We start from the raw sequence: 16972 nt of genomic DNA on the forward strand, positions 1-16972 counted from the left end.
TAGGGTTCTCACTGGACTCGACCACGCTCGCAGCACGTCTGTCTCAGGAGTGATTGGACGGCTTCCTGTCCTGTGTGAGGCCTTTCCACGTAGGAAAGACAGTCACTTACAGGCTGTGCGTGCAGGTGGCGGGTCTCATGACTTCAGCCATACACCTGACCTGCCTAAGTAGGCTATTTTGGGACCTTTCAGGGGTGGATGCGGGCTCTCAGGATCCCGCCTACCGTGGACCCTCGACAAGGTCTGGTGTCTCCACTTGCATGGATTCGCTTAGGCTGTGCTCACGCGCACCCTTTCTGTCAGAAGGCGCCAGGGGAGGTGCTGTGATCTCACGGACGGCTGTCACGACGGACGCCAGCCTGATTTGGACCAGGTTCGATCGACCACAGGTCGATTTGTTTGCCTCAACAGAGAACGCGAAGTGCTCTCGCTTTTTCTCGGTGAAGGCAGCGGACTTTTCGTTGGGACTGGACGCGTTGGCTCACAGCTGGCCGAGGGAACTGCTTTATGCATTCCTGCCGCTGGAGTTGTTCCGCCCGACGTTGGAAAAGGTCAGGCCCCAGGGCCTGACTGTACTGCCAGTTGCTCCAGGTTGGGGCGTGTGGGGATCGGAGATAACTTCTCTGCTCCACGCCGAACCCGGGTCCCTTCCTCCGATCGCGGACCTGCTGACGCAGGTGGGGACCGAGATCAACCACCCCAGCCCCTGGGACCTAGATCTGTGGCTCTGGCCTGTGTGAGGGCCAACCTAGATTCGTGTGGTCTGCCCCCTGACGTGGTGGTTACCATCCAGAGGGCGAGGGCCGTTTTCTACTAGGGCTGCCTATGACGTCAAATGGAATATTTTCGTGTCATGGTGCCAGGGGCAGTCACCAGTGGTGGTGGCTTTTCGGGCCCCGGTACGCGGCTTCCTTTTTCTCTTGCAGAGCAAGCTGAATCAGGGTTTGACCTTCTCGACGGTCATGGTGTACTTGGATGCCATCTCCGTCTGCCACGAGGGTTTTCGAAGGCGGGACGGTTGGCGATCGTCACCTGGTACGGCGGTTCTTGGGCGGGGCCAGACGGACCAGGCCGGGTAACAGGCCTCTGTTTCCGGCTTGGAATCTGGCGGTGGTGCTGAATGCACTCTGCCTTCCCCCCGTTTGAACGTCTCGAGACTGGGAGCCTCAAGGTGTTGAGTCTGAAAACAGTCTTTTTGGTGACCCTGGCTATGGCCAAGAGGGTCGGTGACCTGCATGCACTCCCGGTGAGTTCGGAGTGCTTGAGGTGCTCTGGGGATAGCAGACGGGTTCTGCTGACGCCAAACTTGGCGTTCGTTACCAAGACCGGGGGGGTTGCACCGGCTCCGGTCGGATTGGTTGCGTTTCATCCACCTCCTTTCGCTTCGGCGGTGGATGAGCGGTCACTTTGTTTCTGTCCAGTGAGGGCTTTGAGGCTCTACTGTCAGGTGACGGCGCCTGGTAGGTCGTAAACACGATTGTTTGTCACCTACGGCTGGGGTGACCAGCGGAAAGCGATGGCCAAGTCAACGCTTTCCAGGTGGATAGTTGAGGCCGTAAGGCTCGCCTATACTAGTAGTGGGGCCCCAGTACCTGTTGGATTGGGGGCGCACTCGACTAGGGGATTGGCTGCTTCCTGGGCCCTCTCTAGAGAGGTTTTCGGTCCAGGAGATTTGCAGGGCTGCTAACTGGTCGTCTCCTTCGACCTTTGCAGCTTTCTACAGCTGGGACATGGCGGCTTCCTCGGTGACGCACGCAGTCCTTGGCGTGGCAGCCTCATCTACTTGAGGTGCCTTTCTCCCCCTGATGTGATCCCGTGGGGCTAACAATCTGTTGGGTCCTAGGGAGCAGGGGGGCCCTGTTCCCTTACTAGGAGGTTAGTAGGTGACGAGCCTTGTCTTCTATTAGCTGAATGGGGAAGACTTCGGTCTGTCGGGGTTTTCGTTTATCTCATCCCTTGTGCCGGTGGGCCTGGGCGTCCCTGAAGCGGGGGCCCGCCGTGTGCGGGTCCCTGAGCCAGTAGGGGACGTGCGGTTTTTTCTGGGGATACAATGTTTTTAACGCTTCCGGGGGGTTTATAGATCCCATAGTGAGTGCCTCCCGACTCAAAACGACAAAGAACTAGAGGTTACGTAGGTAACCCCGGTTCTTTTAGTTTAGGAGTGAGGCACTCACCAAACACCCCTTTGTTTCGCCACTGCGAACAGAGGACCTGTGGTAAGAGGAAGTACTACGTCACGACCAGCCCTTATATGTCCTTCCGGAAAGGGGAAGGGACAGCCGGTTACGTGACATACCCTCTAGCCCAATGAAATGGGCCCCGGGAGCGTATTGTGTAGCTCTGTTGCATCGCCAGATGGCGCTGTTTCCCATAGTGAGTGCCTCACTCCTAAACTAAAAGAACTGGGGTTACCTACGTAACCTCTAGTTCTCATACTCAGTCAAAGCCCTGCAGTTAAATCTGCAGTCCTCACACTCTGAGGGTGTACAAAACAACCAAATGGATTGGTTATAGCTTTGTACACTCTCAGAGTTAAAGGAACACTGAGGATTTTACTGTGTAGCGTCACAATGGGCCTGTATGACAGAACTTGGTGGTAACATAAAAGAGCAGTAATGGCAGGGAGAGGCAATTTACTGCCACGCTCCATCCTTCTCCATGACCTTTTCTCAGGTATGTGTAATGTATTTGTGTGGCTGCCAGTGCTGTAAATAATACCATGGCAGAATCACAGACCTGCTACCTCACCTGTGCTCATTCTTCACAAAATGCCACCAAGTCATCAAACAGAAAGGCCCAGATTGATGAATGAATTTAAGGTGGTCCGCCTACAAAGACGTTTCCTTGTCAATGTAACATATTGTGCCCATTATGTTGTCTTTCTTGTCTATAATATACAATACCCGATGTGGACTCAAAGTATTTATCAAATAATGAATTGAATAGCATCCAAATGTGAAATTACTATTGCAGCAAAAATCAATGGTAGTGGAGAAAATACAAAGGCTTGATAAATGATGGTGCTGCAAAATGAGGATCTTTATTTCAAATTAGTATTGGTGTCACACAGTGAATGATTTAGGACATGATGTATCCTGTCCCAATATCTCCTATATTCTCAGGTGGAAAGTGGTGCAAAAATGATATACAATACCATACTGCAATATACAAAACCACAAAAACATACTCTATGATGTGAAATACCCAGTGTTTCCTTTCTGTACGGGACACTAGTACAATAGATCTTCTGTGGATGCTTTTTTTTATTTTTTATGTGGATTCTTGATTCTCTGGATCAGCCTAAAACCGTTCGTTATTTTCCTCTTCTCCATAGAGAATCTTCTACCTGCATCTCATTTATGTACCTGTAGCACTGCTTTGAGACCACAGCACGCAGCAGTAATTAAAATACATTTTTTCAGCAGAAGCCCCCCGAAGCCCCACACCTACCCACCCACCCACACTCTCCCATCAGACATGGGGACAGGCAAACACAGACAACAGAGCTCCCCGGGAGACACCCTCGCTAAGCAGCAACTTGGAGAGACTACTGAAAAATTGAGTGGTGTGCAGAGGCTGATCTGGGCAGAAAATTAAAAACACCCATCCTCACAGAAGCTGGCAGTGTTGTTTTATTCATCGATTGTTCGCTGAGCCTTCAAGCCACAATGGGACAAATGTGCAGCTGTTTCACTAATGGCATTTTGATAAGACACATTCATCACGGATATGCAGATGTGCATCGCCTATTAGTAGCAACGCAATGCTGAGAACTGCACTCTGATCTATTTATAGTATTGTACTGTACAGTCCAGTATGTATGTTTTGATTCAACATGAAATATCAATCCACCCACTTGCTCGCCCCAATGCGAGACTTCCAGCTCTATTATTCTATTCTTCGCTTAGTTTCTTTTGTTTGCTGAGTATTAACATGTTCAAAGATCAACCTTAGAGAATCAAGGAATGTATTCTCATTTTGAGTCTATTGAGTAAACAGAGTAATGCCGTGCTCCACATTTGGAAGCTACTCGTTTCCTACCTCTTCAGGGATTTGAGAATGTCTCAGCGTGTTCAATTAAAAACCAAGTCATTAAAAATGTAGCCACCTTGAGACTCTGTAGTGAGCTGCTACAGATTCGGCTAGTGTTCCAGTGCACACCAAGGGATGCAGATAGAGATTTAATTGTCTACATGTGAAATGAATGTGCGCAATTAAAACTAAACAAGCCTTTGAGTAGGCCTACAGTATTAGTACTGGGGGGGGGGGCATTAAAAAAGATAATGAAATTATAATTTGCAAAAGCCGTACAACCAAAAAGACAATGTGACAGATGTTTGCACATCAGAAAAGACAGAGAAGCAACTTACTTTGACAGTAACATAGATCGTTCCAAGGTCTACAATGAAGACAAAAGGTGATCAAGCCTTTGCCACTGGATTTGGTAATGACCTGCCTGAGGAGATCAGGCTAGCAATTCAGTGTTTTCTTTTAAATCACTTCTTAAAGTGCACTTTCATAGAATTTCTTTTACTACCTGATTACAGTCTGTTTTTGTCCACTTAACTTAAATTATAAGAAACTAGTCTGACCGACTTTCAGGAAGTATGACGTCAATCAATCTAGATTTGTATGGCCTTTTTGTGCTTTATAGTATTATAGGTTGAATTGTCTTTATTGTCTCCGCCAGGCTGAAGGCATGGCGAGAGAGTATGTTTTACCCTCCGTCCGTCCGTGTGTCCGTGTGTCCGTGTGTCCGTGTGTCCGTCCTGTCCGTGTGTTACCACCAAATCTCCGGCACCGTTGGCCCGGTCGCTGCGAAACTGTGCACACACACTCCCTGGATGCCAATTCAGAACCTCTGCCTCAAATTTTTCACATGGGCCTGTTATAGCGCCACCAGGAGGCTGATTTGTGCAAAACCCATGTTTTCACATTACTCCTACAGTTTTTAACCAAACGTCATGCAAATCGGTACACAGTATCTCTATAGTCATGTGATCAACCCTGATCTGTCCGATTTCCCATATTCCATCCTCATTGGTTAAGGTTGCCATCCAAAGTTTGCAGGATTGGTCCGTTTTGAACAAACTGCCTCAAACCATGAACGCAGCTTGCGATTTCCGTGAAATTTCACACGCACATTCCCACTAGGCCGAGGAAGAAATGCCACCCTTTTCACATTGGCCTGTTATAGCGCCACCAGCAGGTCTAATTTAGCAAAACACATTTTTGGAACAAAATGCCTCAAATCATGAATGCTGTGTCTGATTGCCGTGAAAGACCTAAGAATAAATGGCACCATTTTCACATTGGCCTATTATAGCGCCACCAGGAGGCCAGAATAACGTACCTGACCTGGCGGAGACCTGTGCTCCGAGGAGCACTTTTCCTAGTTTTTCCTGATATTATTTGGAGTTTCGTTTAGTCTACTGACATTTTTAGATGTATGTTTTAATTGTGTTCCACATGCAATGACAATTCAATTCAATTCAATTGATACATTTTGGCCGCTGGCTTCTAAATAGTGCACTGTATTACTCTCAGTAGTGATTGAAGTGTCATGTCTTCTAGACTAATCCAGTTATATAGTTATGCACTGGTTGAAATGATAAGCAAAGTCTGAGGCATACCTTTAATAACTCAATCAGGAATTACATAGTTTCACTGGATATCTGTATTCATTGATTGGAATATTTAATTCATCAGTCAGAAGATTAGAATGCCTTCCAGCAACTCCAGTCTAATGAGGAGCTGAATCACAGACCAGACAATCAGTGGCACAAAATAACAAATGTATTCAAATTAATCAGCTGCTACAGTTTAAACAATGAAAAAGGGTGTGCTTCTTAATGTTTCATTTACATAGCAATGTCAAGTAAGGTTTGGAAATGATTGTAGTTAATGAACTCATCAACATAGATGGTGTCATAGAAACTCATTAATATCTCCTAACACAGAACTGTTGTATATGCCCTTGTACACCAACTATACTTTAACCACTCAAACCCTTGTACTTTGTTGTAGGGCAAATGGCAAACAATACTGATGTGCAGTACAAGCTCACAACATGTCAAAATAGTTATATAGTTAGGTTAATAACTGAACCAATGCTACTCATCATCACCCTGCAAAAGCAAAGCAAACTGAGGTTGGTCAAGTTATACACCTTAAGAGGTAAGGGAGATTGGCAGTGATTAAACAACTTGCGAATGCTAGTGGAGGACCAATGATATTGGATGTTTAATGTACTGCAGTATGGAAGCAATAAATTGCTGTGACTTTTAATAGCTACATTAAGTACATTTCATGCAACTTTCCATTCCTGAAATAAGGCCATTTCATTTTACACTGTGGCTGTGATCATGGTTCTAAATCAAGAGGACATTTCTCTGTACCTTTAAGGACATCATCAAGCAAACGGTTTTAGTTGCAACTGACTAACTATTTCTACTGTATGTACTGTACAGTTAAGGGAAGAAAAGTTCGAGCAGAATTCTGCTGCAACAAAAGTTAAAAGGCCTGTTCCTCCTAAGCATGTTCCTCCATGTGTGTTATGCCCTCCCAGTGAATCTCTTCACTGTCAGGTGAAAAGAAGCAGCTGACTCCTTGTGCACTGGAGGAGATGTGGTTGTTTGTCTACTCTACACCCTCCCCACAACCACAGTAGGGGTTGGCAGTGACAGGAACTGAAACATGGGGGAATTTCCAGTAATTACTAAATTGCTTTACTTATTTATTTGTTTTTATTATTATTATAAAATATCATTTTTGTGAATAACAAATGTCCTTAATTAATTTGGACTTTTCTGTACTTTCATGGTTTAACAGAAGGAAGTCCAAATGACTACAACTGGAGGAACAGAGGATTGACTAGTCTTAGTAGTCTATATAAATGTCACTGTAAAGTAAGTCCTTTCTTCTATCTGTAATACAGCACAGCACTCTAGTGGCCAGAAGCCTAATGATTGATAGTGTGTGTGTGTGTGTGTGTGTGTGTGTGTGTGTGTGTGTGTGTGTGTGTGTGTGTGTGTGTGTGTGTGTGTGTGTGTGTGTGTGCGTGCGTGCGTGCGTGCGTGCGTGCGTGCCTGCCTGCCTGCCTGCCTGCCTGCCTGCCTGCCTGCCTGCCTGCCTGCCTGCCTGCCTGCCTGCCTGCGTGCGTGCGCGCGCGTGCGTGCGCTTGCGCGCATGTGTGTGAGACAAAGAGAGATATGTCACACATTATTTATTTACTAGTATTACAAATGTATATCTTCCAATATTTATACGTTTATTTATTACTTCAAACAGTATCATAGAGTGAGCTGTAATGCAAAAGGTTGATTTGTCCTACAATTAAGAGACAATTTTCTTTTGAGATGATAATTTGCAATTTGCAACAATGTACAGTATGTGTGCACATGGGTGGATAATTATGGACTATTTGAGTAGACAAGGAGTAAGCAACTAGCATACTTAGGTCATAAGGGAGTCTAAACAAGGTTTTGCGAAGTCATCAATTCAAGGCTACAGGAACAGGGGACGTATTTGAGAAGTTGGAAAGCACTGTACACACACTGTATTAAATATACCTAGGACTCAAAATCCTTTCCTCTAAACAATTGTTATCTTCTGAATGTACCTTGTCGTTGTTATGAAACTGTTCAGATAATTAATAATTAATAAAGTGCCATGGGGCGCATACTGACATAAATTAGCAGTGTGGAAGGGTGGATTTATACCTCTAACTAGAAAGGTGCACTCAGTAGGGCACACATCTCTGCCAGGACAGCCGTATAATAATAATGATTTATGCAATGCAATGTTGCATCGCAACGCTTTGTGAGATTGTAGATCTGCTATTTTCACTATATTTTTTAGGGTTGTTCCTTAATCGTAATCGAGGCAAAGGTTTGAAATAATCTAAACATTGATTTGATGTCATATCGCCCAGCCCCATTACAAAGTATTACCAGTTTTGCTTCATCTCTCTACTATCTGCCTCCCTGTCTCTCTCATACACATTCATTGTTTCCACATCCTAATCTCAGCACAGCAACACATTAGCTTTGCCTTTGCCTACTACATGAGAGGATGTAAGCTCGGATAATGTCACTAACATTATGGCTCCACAAGTTGACAGTCAATTGTACATGAAAGTTGACAAGAGACAGATTGGTCTCTCAACCATACAGAGTCACATATGACATAATAGAATAGCCTACATTAAATGCAGTAGTGATGCTGATCAAATGCTCGTTTGGCAACTGTACATTGATTTCAACACAGAGCTGCATCAGCTATATTACTTTTTATCCATGCATTGGCAAACTTCAGCACTCTGAACTCAAAGATGCTAAAAACTGACTTAAAGGGATATTTCACTTTCAAAAAAACTTTTGGTGAGTGTATCGTCTACTCAGGCTTTTGTGAGCCCCGCAGACAGTTTTTAAGTTGCTTGATTCAATATTTAGATATTAGATATTCATTTTATCAGACACGCCCCCTTCCTATACAAACCCATTGTAACTTCAAACTCCATTTTTAACATGTTAGATTCATCAAAAACACCCGTCCTTGGTTCACCCGTCTCCTACCGCCCCCTAATACGCGAGGGGGGCGTGTTTTTTCAATTACTTTTTTCATTTATTTTTTATATTTTTTTTGGAAAATTAAAAAAATAAAATACAATAAAAAAATAAAATAAAATAAATGAAAAAAAATCTCGGAAAAACACGGCCCCGTCACGCATTAGGAGGGCAGGGTGAGTCACCAGAACCAAGGACGGGTGTTTTTGATGAATCTAACATGGTTAAAATGGAGTTTGAAGTTACAATGGGTTTGTATAGGAAGGGGGCGTGTCTGATAAAATGAAAATCAAATATCTAAATACTGAATCGAGCAACTAGATGATAAAATCACCAAAAGTTTTTCTGAAAGTGAAATATCCCTTTAAGACAGCTCTGACTGAATTGAAAGCGTGTATGGACATTAAGGGCCCTGTCTTAATAACATGCCGTTTAACTACCACAATTGGAGGACTCTAAGGGGGTTTTGGGGTATGTTGTCAATCATGTTTATGAATGTATATTTTGGTGTTAATCCAACATTGGCTTTTGTCTGCATATTTGCGTGGTCCACGGTCCAATTTTCTCTGACAAGGGCATGCATCTTACATCAAATCATTCACATTAAAATGGGTTTAGAAAAGCCGCATCGCAACGCTTTGTGAGATTGTAGATATGCTATTTTCACTATATTTTTTTAGCGTCGTTCATAAACCATACACACGCAAAACATTATGGTAATTTTCTACAGTGGAGACTTCCTAAGGTTACTTACTGTATTACAATCTGTGGAGGTATAGGACAGGATTTCTTATTGGACCTTTTCAAAGAGATTGTCTCACTGCAATATATGGCATGAATCTGCAACAAACACACACACACACACACACACACACGCACACGCACACACACACACACACACACACACACACACACACACACACACACACACACACACACACACACACACACACACACACACACACACACACACACACACACACACACACACACACACACACACACACACACACCAAAGATGTGGTCAAGGATGGTCCATTCAATATCACTGCACACAATTCTCTCAAAGGACTCACTGATGCCTGGCATTTCTCTGTGAAAGTGTTGTGCCTTTGCTGTCATCAAAATGTACATTAATACAGTTTGAAACTGTTATAATGGAGAGCTACTGTATTGTTGGGAAGTGTGGTCATGTTTGTTTGAACTCTTCCTCTCAAATGAAGTGCTTGCGTCAAATCTTCCAAGAGCAGTGGATTATCAAAGCAAAGCAGTTCCTGGGTAAGGCGTTGTGTGAATGTCAAACACAGTTGGATTCTAATAGGACTGGTTGTTAAGTCCTATTAACAAGTCCAGAAGAGGTGTGTAGTATATATATATATATATATATATATATATATATATATATATATATATATATATATATATATATATATATATATATATATATATATATATATATATATATATATATATATATATATATATATGTATAGCATTTGCAGAGCATTATTTAATAACTGCCAAAGCATCATCCCAGACAGTATCATCAATCTGTTACTAGAAAAATTACTAGAAACAAATGACCACATCATATGAAACCATGTCTCTCAACTCTGGGGGATTCAGCATATATTTGAGCAATTCAGGTTGTGATTCAAATTATGTCATATTCTAACAAATGTAATTTCTTAGTGGTAAGTACTGGAAGAAGTGTGTGTGCAGTGAGAATTTGGAGTGTAATTGTTCGAATGATGCAAACTTTTTGTTTATGTAGATCTTTAATCTTTCAATATGCCCTTCTGACTCATACTCTCTAAAGGCATCCTCTATAACAGATGGTGAGAAACCATGGTTGCGCCAAATCAGGGTGTGTAATGAGAAGTCTGGGAGTTCACAGGATTTTCTGATCTGGTTCCAGATTTTCTGGGCATGGGACAAGATAAAGTGGTCCCTCCTAAAAACCTTAGGAGGCCTCAAAGCTGAGAGGAGCAGAGCATTATCATAGCCATATGCCTAAATATCATGGCCCTGGCATTAGCTGCCTCCAAATTCTCTAGGTTTCTGAAGGTGGGCATTGGAGATTCTATGGGTTTGTATCCCAAAATGAACGTCGTAATGCTGGAATCAGTTGACGTAAAGAAAGATTTTGTGACAAAGACAGGGATGTTCTGAAAATGATATAGGAATCTTTGCAAGGAGACCATATTCACGGTATTCACCTGGCCATGTGGCCATTGCTAGACAGTGTACCATATAAAAAGTCTTAATGAATAATTCAAAATGTATCCTCTTTCACATACAAAATGTCTTACGGTCAACAAAATAAGTGCTAAAACCATTTTCAGTAAGATCATATTTAGGTGGTTTTCAAATATTCCCCTACATACTCCTGAGAACTTTTTTTTCATTCAGAACATATTGAGGACAAAAAATCCCTTGAGTTTGTTTTTGTTGCAAGTTGTGTGAGGTTGACCCACATTTGGGGTAAAATGCCTGGACTATTTATATCTACATAGTAGAGGGAGGGGGTTCTCCTCCACGGAACGTACAGCACAGAATGGACAAACTCATAGAACCAGTTTATATTCTTTGTGTATATGTTATTCTATGCATGTGTAATGCATGAGATTGAGACTCAATTATTGCATAATACGGTATAAGATCTGTACACAAACCTATTATGCGGATATAGGGCCTATAATAATTCTCTCATTTATTTTTTTAAAGCTATTAATTTTAAATGGTTATCATATTGCAAAGTATGACTTACACAGTATATGGACCGTACAAACAAACTGGTACTAAAGAGATTTTGCCACCATAGGTGGTACCAAATTCTGGCCTGGCCAATATTGAAGTTATTTGGCTAATATGCGCAGGTTTACACAACTTAATGAATTACTTTTGAATATAGATATGATACTGTATAATTTTCACTGTTACTAGACTATGTTATCAACCATTTTTTAAGAAAATCAAATATTTCACCTATGACATGCTCAAAATGATTTAAAAGTAACGGTATGGGACATGCAAAGTTTCTTCCCAACAGCAACGATCTACATATATCCACTCATAGGCAATATACTGTATAGTCATATTGGTGATAGATTGTACATTATATTAATATGTATTTATAGAATATTACTCAATCAGACCAAGTGGCAGATGTTGGTCAGACTCCAAGTATATTTATTTTATTATTCTTATCTTATTCCTACAGTATCTCTCTACTTACTGTACCATGTACTTGTCCTGTGTTTCATGCTCACGGAAGTTGCTGCTACGACACCTGAATTTCCCGTCAGGGATCAATAAAGTTCTATCTTATCTTTCCATTTGCAGGGCAAGAGTGGCCACTGGATGGTCTGAAGAGCATAATAACCCACATATCATCGCCTAGACGCCCACACAGTTAATGTGAGATTCTGGAATTAAACCTGGCCACCTAACATTTTAATTACAGTTGCATAAGTTAATTATAAGTTACACAACTCTCTCGCTCTAGTTATTAGAATATGCCCCACAGGGGGGGGTAATAAAAACAAATTGTGGACTTTCTGTAGGCCTACAGAAATACACTATACTTAAATCCAAACTGCAAAATAACAAATCTCACATGAATGATAAAAAGAAAAACATATTTTGAAACCCAAAAAACATTTTCACAAATGGCCTCTCAGAAAATGTTGTCACCTACATTAGTGTGCATTGTTGTACTTTGAAATGTGATCTTTTTTACTGTGCTGTCTTTGAGCTGAGGTGGCATTAATACCTGGCAGGTAGAAAACCTGTATCTTCTCAATGCATGACCTGATGAAGATCCTCTGAGATCGAAACGTTATCGCATCAATAAAGTAAATCCTTCGCCTGGAAAATGCTTTGCGGGCTCTACCTCCTTTCATATTTCTTCAATGCATACCATCAAACTTTCGGCTCCGGTTTTTTTTTTTACCTTCCACTAGCAGAGTGGTTCTGAACCTTTTCAGGCCACGACCCCCCAAAATAATCTTATTTGAACTGGGGACCCCCCAAAATACTCATATGTGAACTGGGGACCCCCCAAATAAATCATATTTGAACTGGGGACCCCCCCATCCTGACAAGCACTTGGAATGTAGGAGTTGAGGCATTTAGTTTGACTCGGTTCCACATATTGTGAAAATAGCCGATCTACACCTCGTGTTGTGAGGCGTACGTTGTGAGCTTGTAGATCGGCTATTTTCACAAGTTTTGCCTCTTACTTATTATTTGACAATTTGGCCAATGTTTGATCAGTTTTTATAGTATATTTATAGTATATTTGTTATTTGCTTATTACCTTTGATGCAGCAATGGTCTTTTTCTTTTCTCTATTTTTCCCCCCAAGTATTAAAAAGGTCTTAAAAGTCCTTAAATTGTCACTTTACCAAACTTTACCCAAATCATGTGGGACCCCACTGGGAGTCCCGACCCACAAGTTGAGAACCACTGAGTGTATTGCCGACAACGTGACGTATACGGCCTCATGATGTCATCACGCAAGGGGATCATCAATTCATCATCCTATTGGAGGAGACCTTATTTTTAACTCTATGGAGGAGACGCAGAGTGAACACATCTACAAATGAATGAGGGCCGTTTCACTGATTATTTCACATGTCACAACATTAACAACAACCTCCAAAGTTGGGTGTGTTGTCTGTGTTAACGCAGCAGAGTCAGTCAGGCTTTCGGTTTTCAAACGAAGATACAGGGTGAGGATTTGTATTAATTCTCAAGTCCTGTGATTTGAGCGAACACATTCGTAGCGGCATGCTAACATTAGCTGTAGCCCTATCATAGGAGGAGGCCTATGCTACAGCCTCGGTGTATCCTACTTCCTGCAGCCGAGACACTTTGGCAACTCCTCTCTTGCTTTTTCGCTGCATTTAAACAGAAACCACATATCTTGGTCAGAGCCTGGGATGTCATTGTATCGTTTACTTTAAAGGTTATTTTATTAATCGTACGATGGTGTCGCTCTAGCCTTAGATCAAGACTATCGTAGATGTATTTGATCGAGTCTGACTTTTACTTTCGTATCTAAGAGTGTCTTAGCGACCCGCCCCCCCCCCCCAGTTTGCCCTGTAATTTCACCAGTAAAGTCCAGTAGAAAAAGATGTCTTCGAACATGTACCAATGCAAAATATAAGGTGCTTACCCGCTTGCCCCAAATGTTAACTAGGTGTCCGGCGTGTTTGTGCAATGTATTGGTCCATATTGTTCAATAAATAAGTGTTTTTATCTCGTCTGTGAGCCGATTCTGTCTGAAGTTCCCAATGGGTGGCAGCGACGGGGCGCATCTGGTGAAAGCCGGAATTACACTCAATGTAAACAGGAAGTAAACGACGGGGGAAAATGGTGTTCGGCCACAGACGGGATTAAAACACTTCTTTATTTAAAAATATGGACTAATACATTGCACAAACACGCCGGACACCTTGTTAACATTTGGGGCAGGCGGGTAAGCAACTTATATTTTTCATTTGTACGTGTTCAGAGAAATAAAGGCTTGCTGGTGAAATTCTAGGGCAATCTTGGGGAGTGATTGCTAAGACTCGTAGATATAAAAATGTCAAAATCGATTAAATACATCCACGATAGTCTTGATCTAAGGCTAATGTCGCTCGCAGGAAATAGCAGCTGTATAAGCTCAACGGTAATGGCATCGGTGGGCACCCAGGAAGAGTGGGAACCTCGGTGTTAAATTTGCTGTTTTTTCTAAAATTAAAAAAATATATATATTTGGAAAATGTTTTAAAGAAAAGTACCTGATAAGAACATGCTTAAACATTTGACAATTTAGATATAATATTTCTCCAATTGCTACAAAACTTTTATATCCAGTAATTTTGGGGCATAAACAAGAAGTTGAAGGATAAAGTTTAGTCTGATAATGATGTACAGTGGGTGTGGGTGTGGGTGTTCACATACCCTGTTCACATACACTGTATGTGAACATACAGTGTATGTACACATCACATCATGTATACTTTACATGACTTAAGACCTTTTTTTTTTTAATATTTTTTTTACATTCTGGACAAAATAGCCAATTTGACATCGAGGTGCCCAGATGTTCCGTCGTATGATGAGGCTTCAGATTAGCCTGAAGTGATTGGACCTCATGAAGTACACACTGGCATTCTGTATCTTTGCAGTCAGTGTTTGCCTGTACAGTTTAATAGTGTAATAAATAAATACATATTATAGTGCAGCACAATTGAAAGCTGCAGAGATGCAATAGCCTAATAATCACTTTATTTATTAATCAATCGAAATGTAGGCCAGGATCATATGATTAATAATCTAATTAATGGCCACACACACAATGTATGAGTCCTTCACTTCCACTTTAATTATTATGGATACTGAGAGTGCAGAGAAAAAAAGTCTGTGCTTTTAATTGTTATTCATTTGCTTTTCTCCTGTCACCCCACAGGATATTAAAAAATGCCTACCACCGAGCCCCTCATCAGATCAAAGCAGACAGAGCAACAAATCAATGGAATCTCAACGCAAGTTGTTTGTACCGAATTTAGCAATTATATATTCATTGTTATCACACAGTATGGCAAGATTGGAACACTGGTATCCGTGACGCCTGACTCCCAAACCAATGATACCGTCTCTTCAATGTTCTCCACCAAAGTCCTGCTGGGAAAAGATGAGGTATGCTATAAATCAGGGGTCTTCAACGTTTTTCAGACCAAGGACCCTCTAGTTGAGAGAGAGATGAAGCAGGGACCCCCACAACTTATATATGGATGCAAGGGTTCAAGTGGTTAATGTAAAACTTCCTGTAGTAAATCTGAGGACCCCCTTGGGTCTCCGGGCCCCCTGTTGAAAACCCCTGCTATAAATGAAAGTTTTCTAATACATGGTGTCAACATGACAGCTTTGATCAGATGGCCATAATTGCTGGGAGACGAGTGGTCCCCCAGTGGTCTTACAGTATGGGGTTCTCATTTCATGCTGCAAATAGGCAAGGAAGGTTGCAGAGAGACTGCTGTGGTAGACAGCGAGCCTAATTAAATGTGCCCTGGGATGGATTTCTGAGGTCCGTCGGGCTCTTTCCATACAAACGATCCATGTTCGGTGTAGGAACATCAATAAAGAAATGCATATTATCTTTGCTCGGTTGCATCTTGGTTATTAAGGCATATACTGTATGCCAAACACAATTTCTAATTTTTTATGTCTTTTCAAGTAAAAAATATACAAACATTTTAAACAACTTGCAGTATTTCTACTTTGTTGTTTGTTCACTCTACCTACCTGATTTTGGCTCTACAGAGTTAAGTGTTTTGGTTGACACAAATTCTTCTTTGTGTGGTTAATTTGCGGTGGGATGGTTCTGTATAACTTTTTTTGTCCATAATGTTCTTTGTCTCAATGGGTAATAAACATTGAGCTACGTATCTCTGACGGGTGGTGTTTATTATAAGTATTATTATCAGTGTCCCTCGAGTAATGGAGGAGTGGGTACTAGGAAGAGAACAGGGGCACAAGATGGAGAAATCATGACTGTTAACCACTTAAACCCTATGTACTTATGTGTCCAGGGTCCTCCAAGGCTCTATACTTAGTCCGCTCCTTTTCCCCTTTACACCAAATCTCTTTTGCGGATGTAGATCTACTATTTTCGCTGAATGTTTGCCCCAGAATAGGGAGCTAGGGTGAAAGTGCTATACATGGGAGTATGATGAATGTAACAATGTCTCATGTTTGTTTTTGCAGGCTCTGACACATGTCTGTGCCAAAAACCTGGCAACTTCTGTGTCGCAAGAAGCTGGCAACAGGCCCGTTTTGCTGGGACTGTCACTTAAGGACTCCTCCATTGACTCCATAAAACAAATGAAAGATCTTATCAAAAGTTGTCAAGTATGGTAGCATTAGTCAGTTGGAGAAACTCAAACAAAGGACATAGAGCCTGAATTTGGTTAAATACAGCCCTTGTGCTGAACTCCTTATTTTTTTTATTTTTTTCACCTTTTAAACTGTTGTATTTGCTTGTTTTCTAAATGTTCATTTATGTAAATGTCAACTTGGAATGTATCATTTGTAATAAAGTAGCCTAAAGGAATATGTCCTTGGGCCACATTAAACTAAAGTGACATTTTTTTGTTGAATCTTGGCAAGAAAATGTCTTTTAAAAAGCAAGTTTAGTGTTAACCTCCATGTTTATAGGACTATTAATGCCACTTGGTTCTGCTAAAACTGTATGAATGTATGAGGACTCACTGTATTTCCAATGTATTTGAAATAATACATGTCTTTATTATAGGATTTTTGTATTTTTAAAATACCACACCATCTTCCTATACTTGATCAAACCAATTATGTGTTAGTAGGCTCGCTAGGCTGACGCCATTATCAGTAGA

At 41.7% G+C, this 16972-nt stretch overlaps 1 protein-coding gene across 1 annotated transcript; it reads left to right on the forward strand.

Moving 5' to 3' along the window:
- Nucleotides 1-13152: 13152 nt before the first annotated feature.
- Nucleotides 13153-16719, forward strand: psmg3 (proteasome (prosome, macropain) assembly chaperone 3). Its single transcript, XM_084071846.1, has 3 exons — nucleotides 13153-13303; nucleotides 15031-15260; nucleotides 16329-16719. Exons 2-3 carry the CDS (start codon nucleotides 15042-15044, stop codon nucleotides 16479-16481), a joined length of 372 nt encoding a protein of 123 aa, XP_083927972.1. The 5' UTR covers nucleotides 13153-13303; nucleotides 15031-15041; the 3' UTR covers nucleotides 16482-16719.
- Nucleotides 16720-16972: the final 253 nt, after the last annotated feature.

This window comes from Gymnoscopelus microlampas, assembly GCF_963454915.1.
Source record: "Gymnoscopelus microlampas genome assembly, chromosome: 11".
In the NCBI taxonomy this organism is placed as follows: Eukaryota; Metazoa; Chordata; class Actinopteri; order Myctophiformes; family Myctophidae; genus Gymnoscopelus; species Gymnoscopelus microlampas.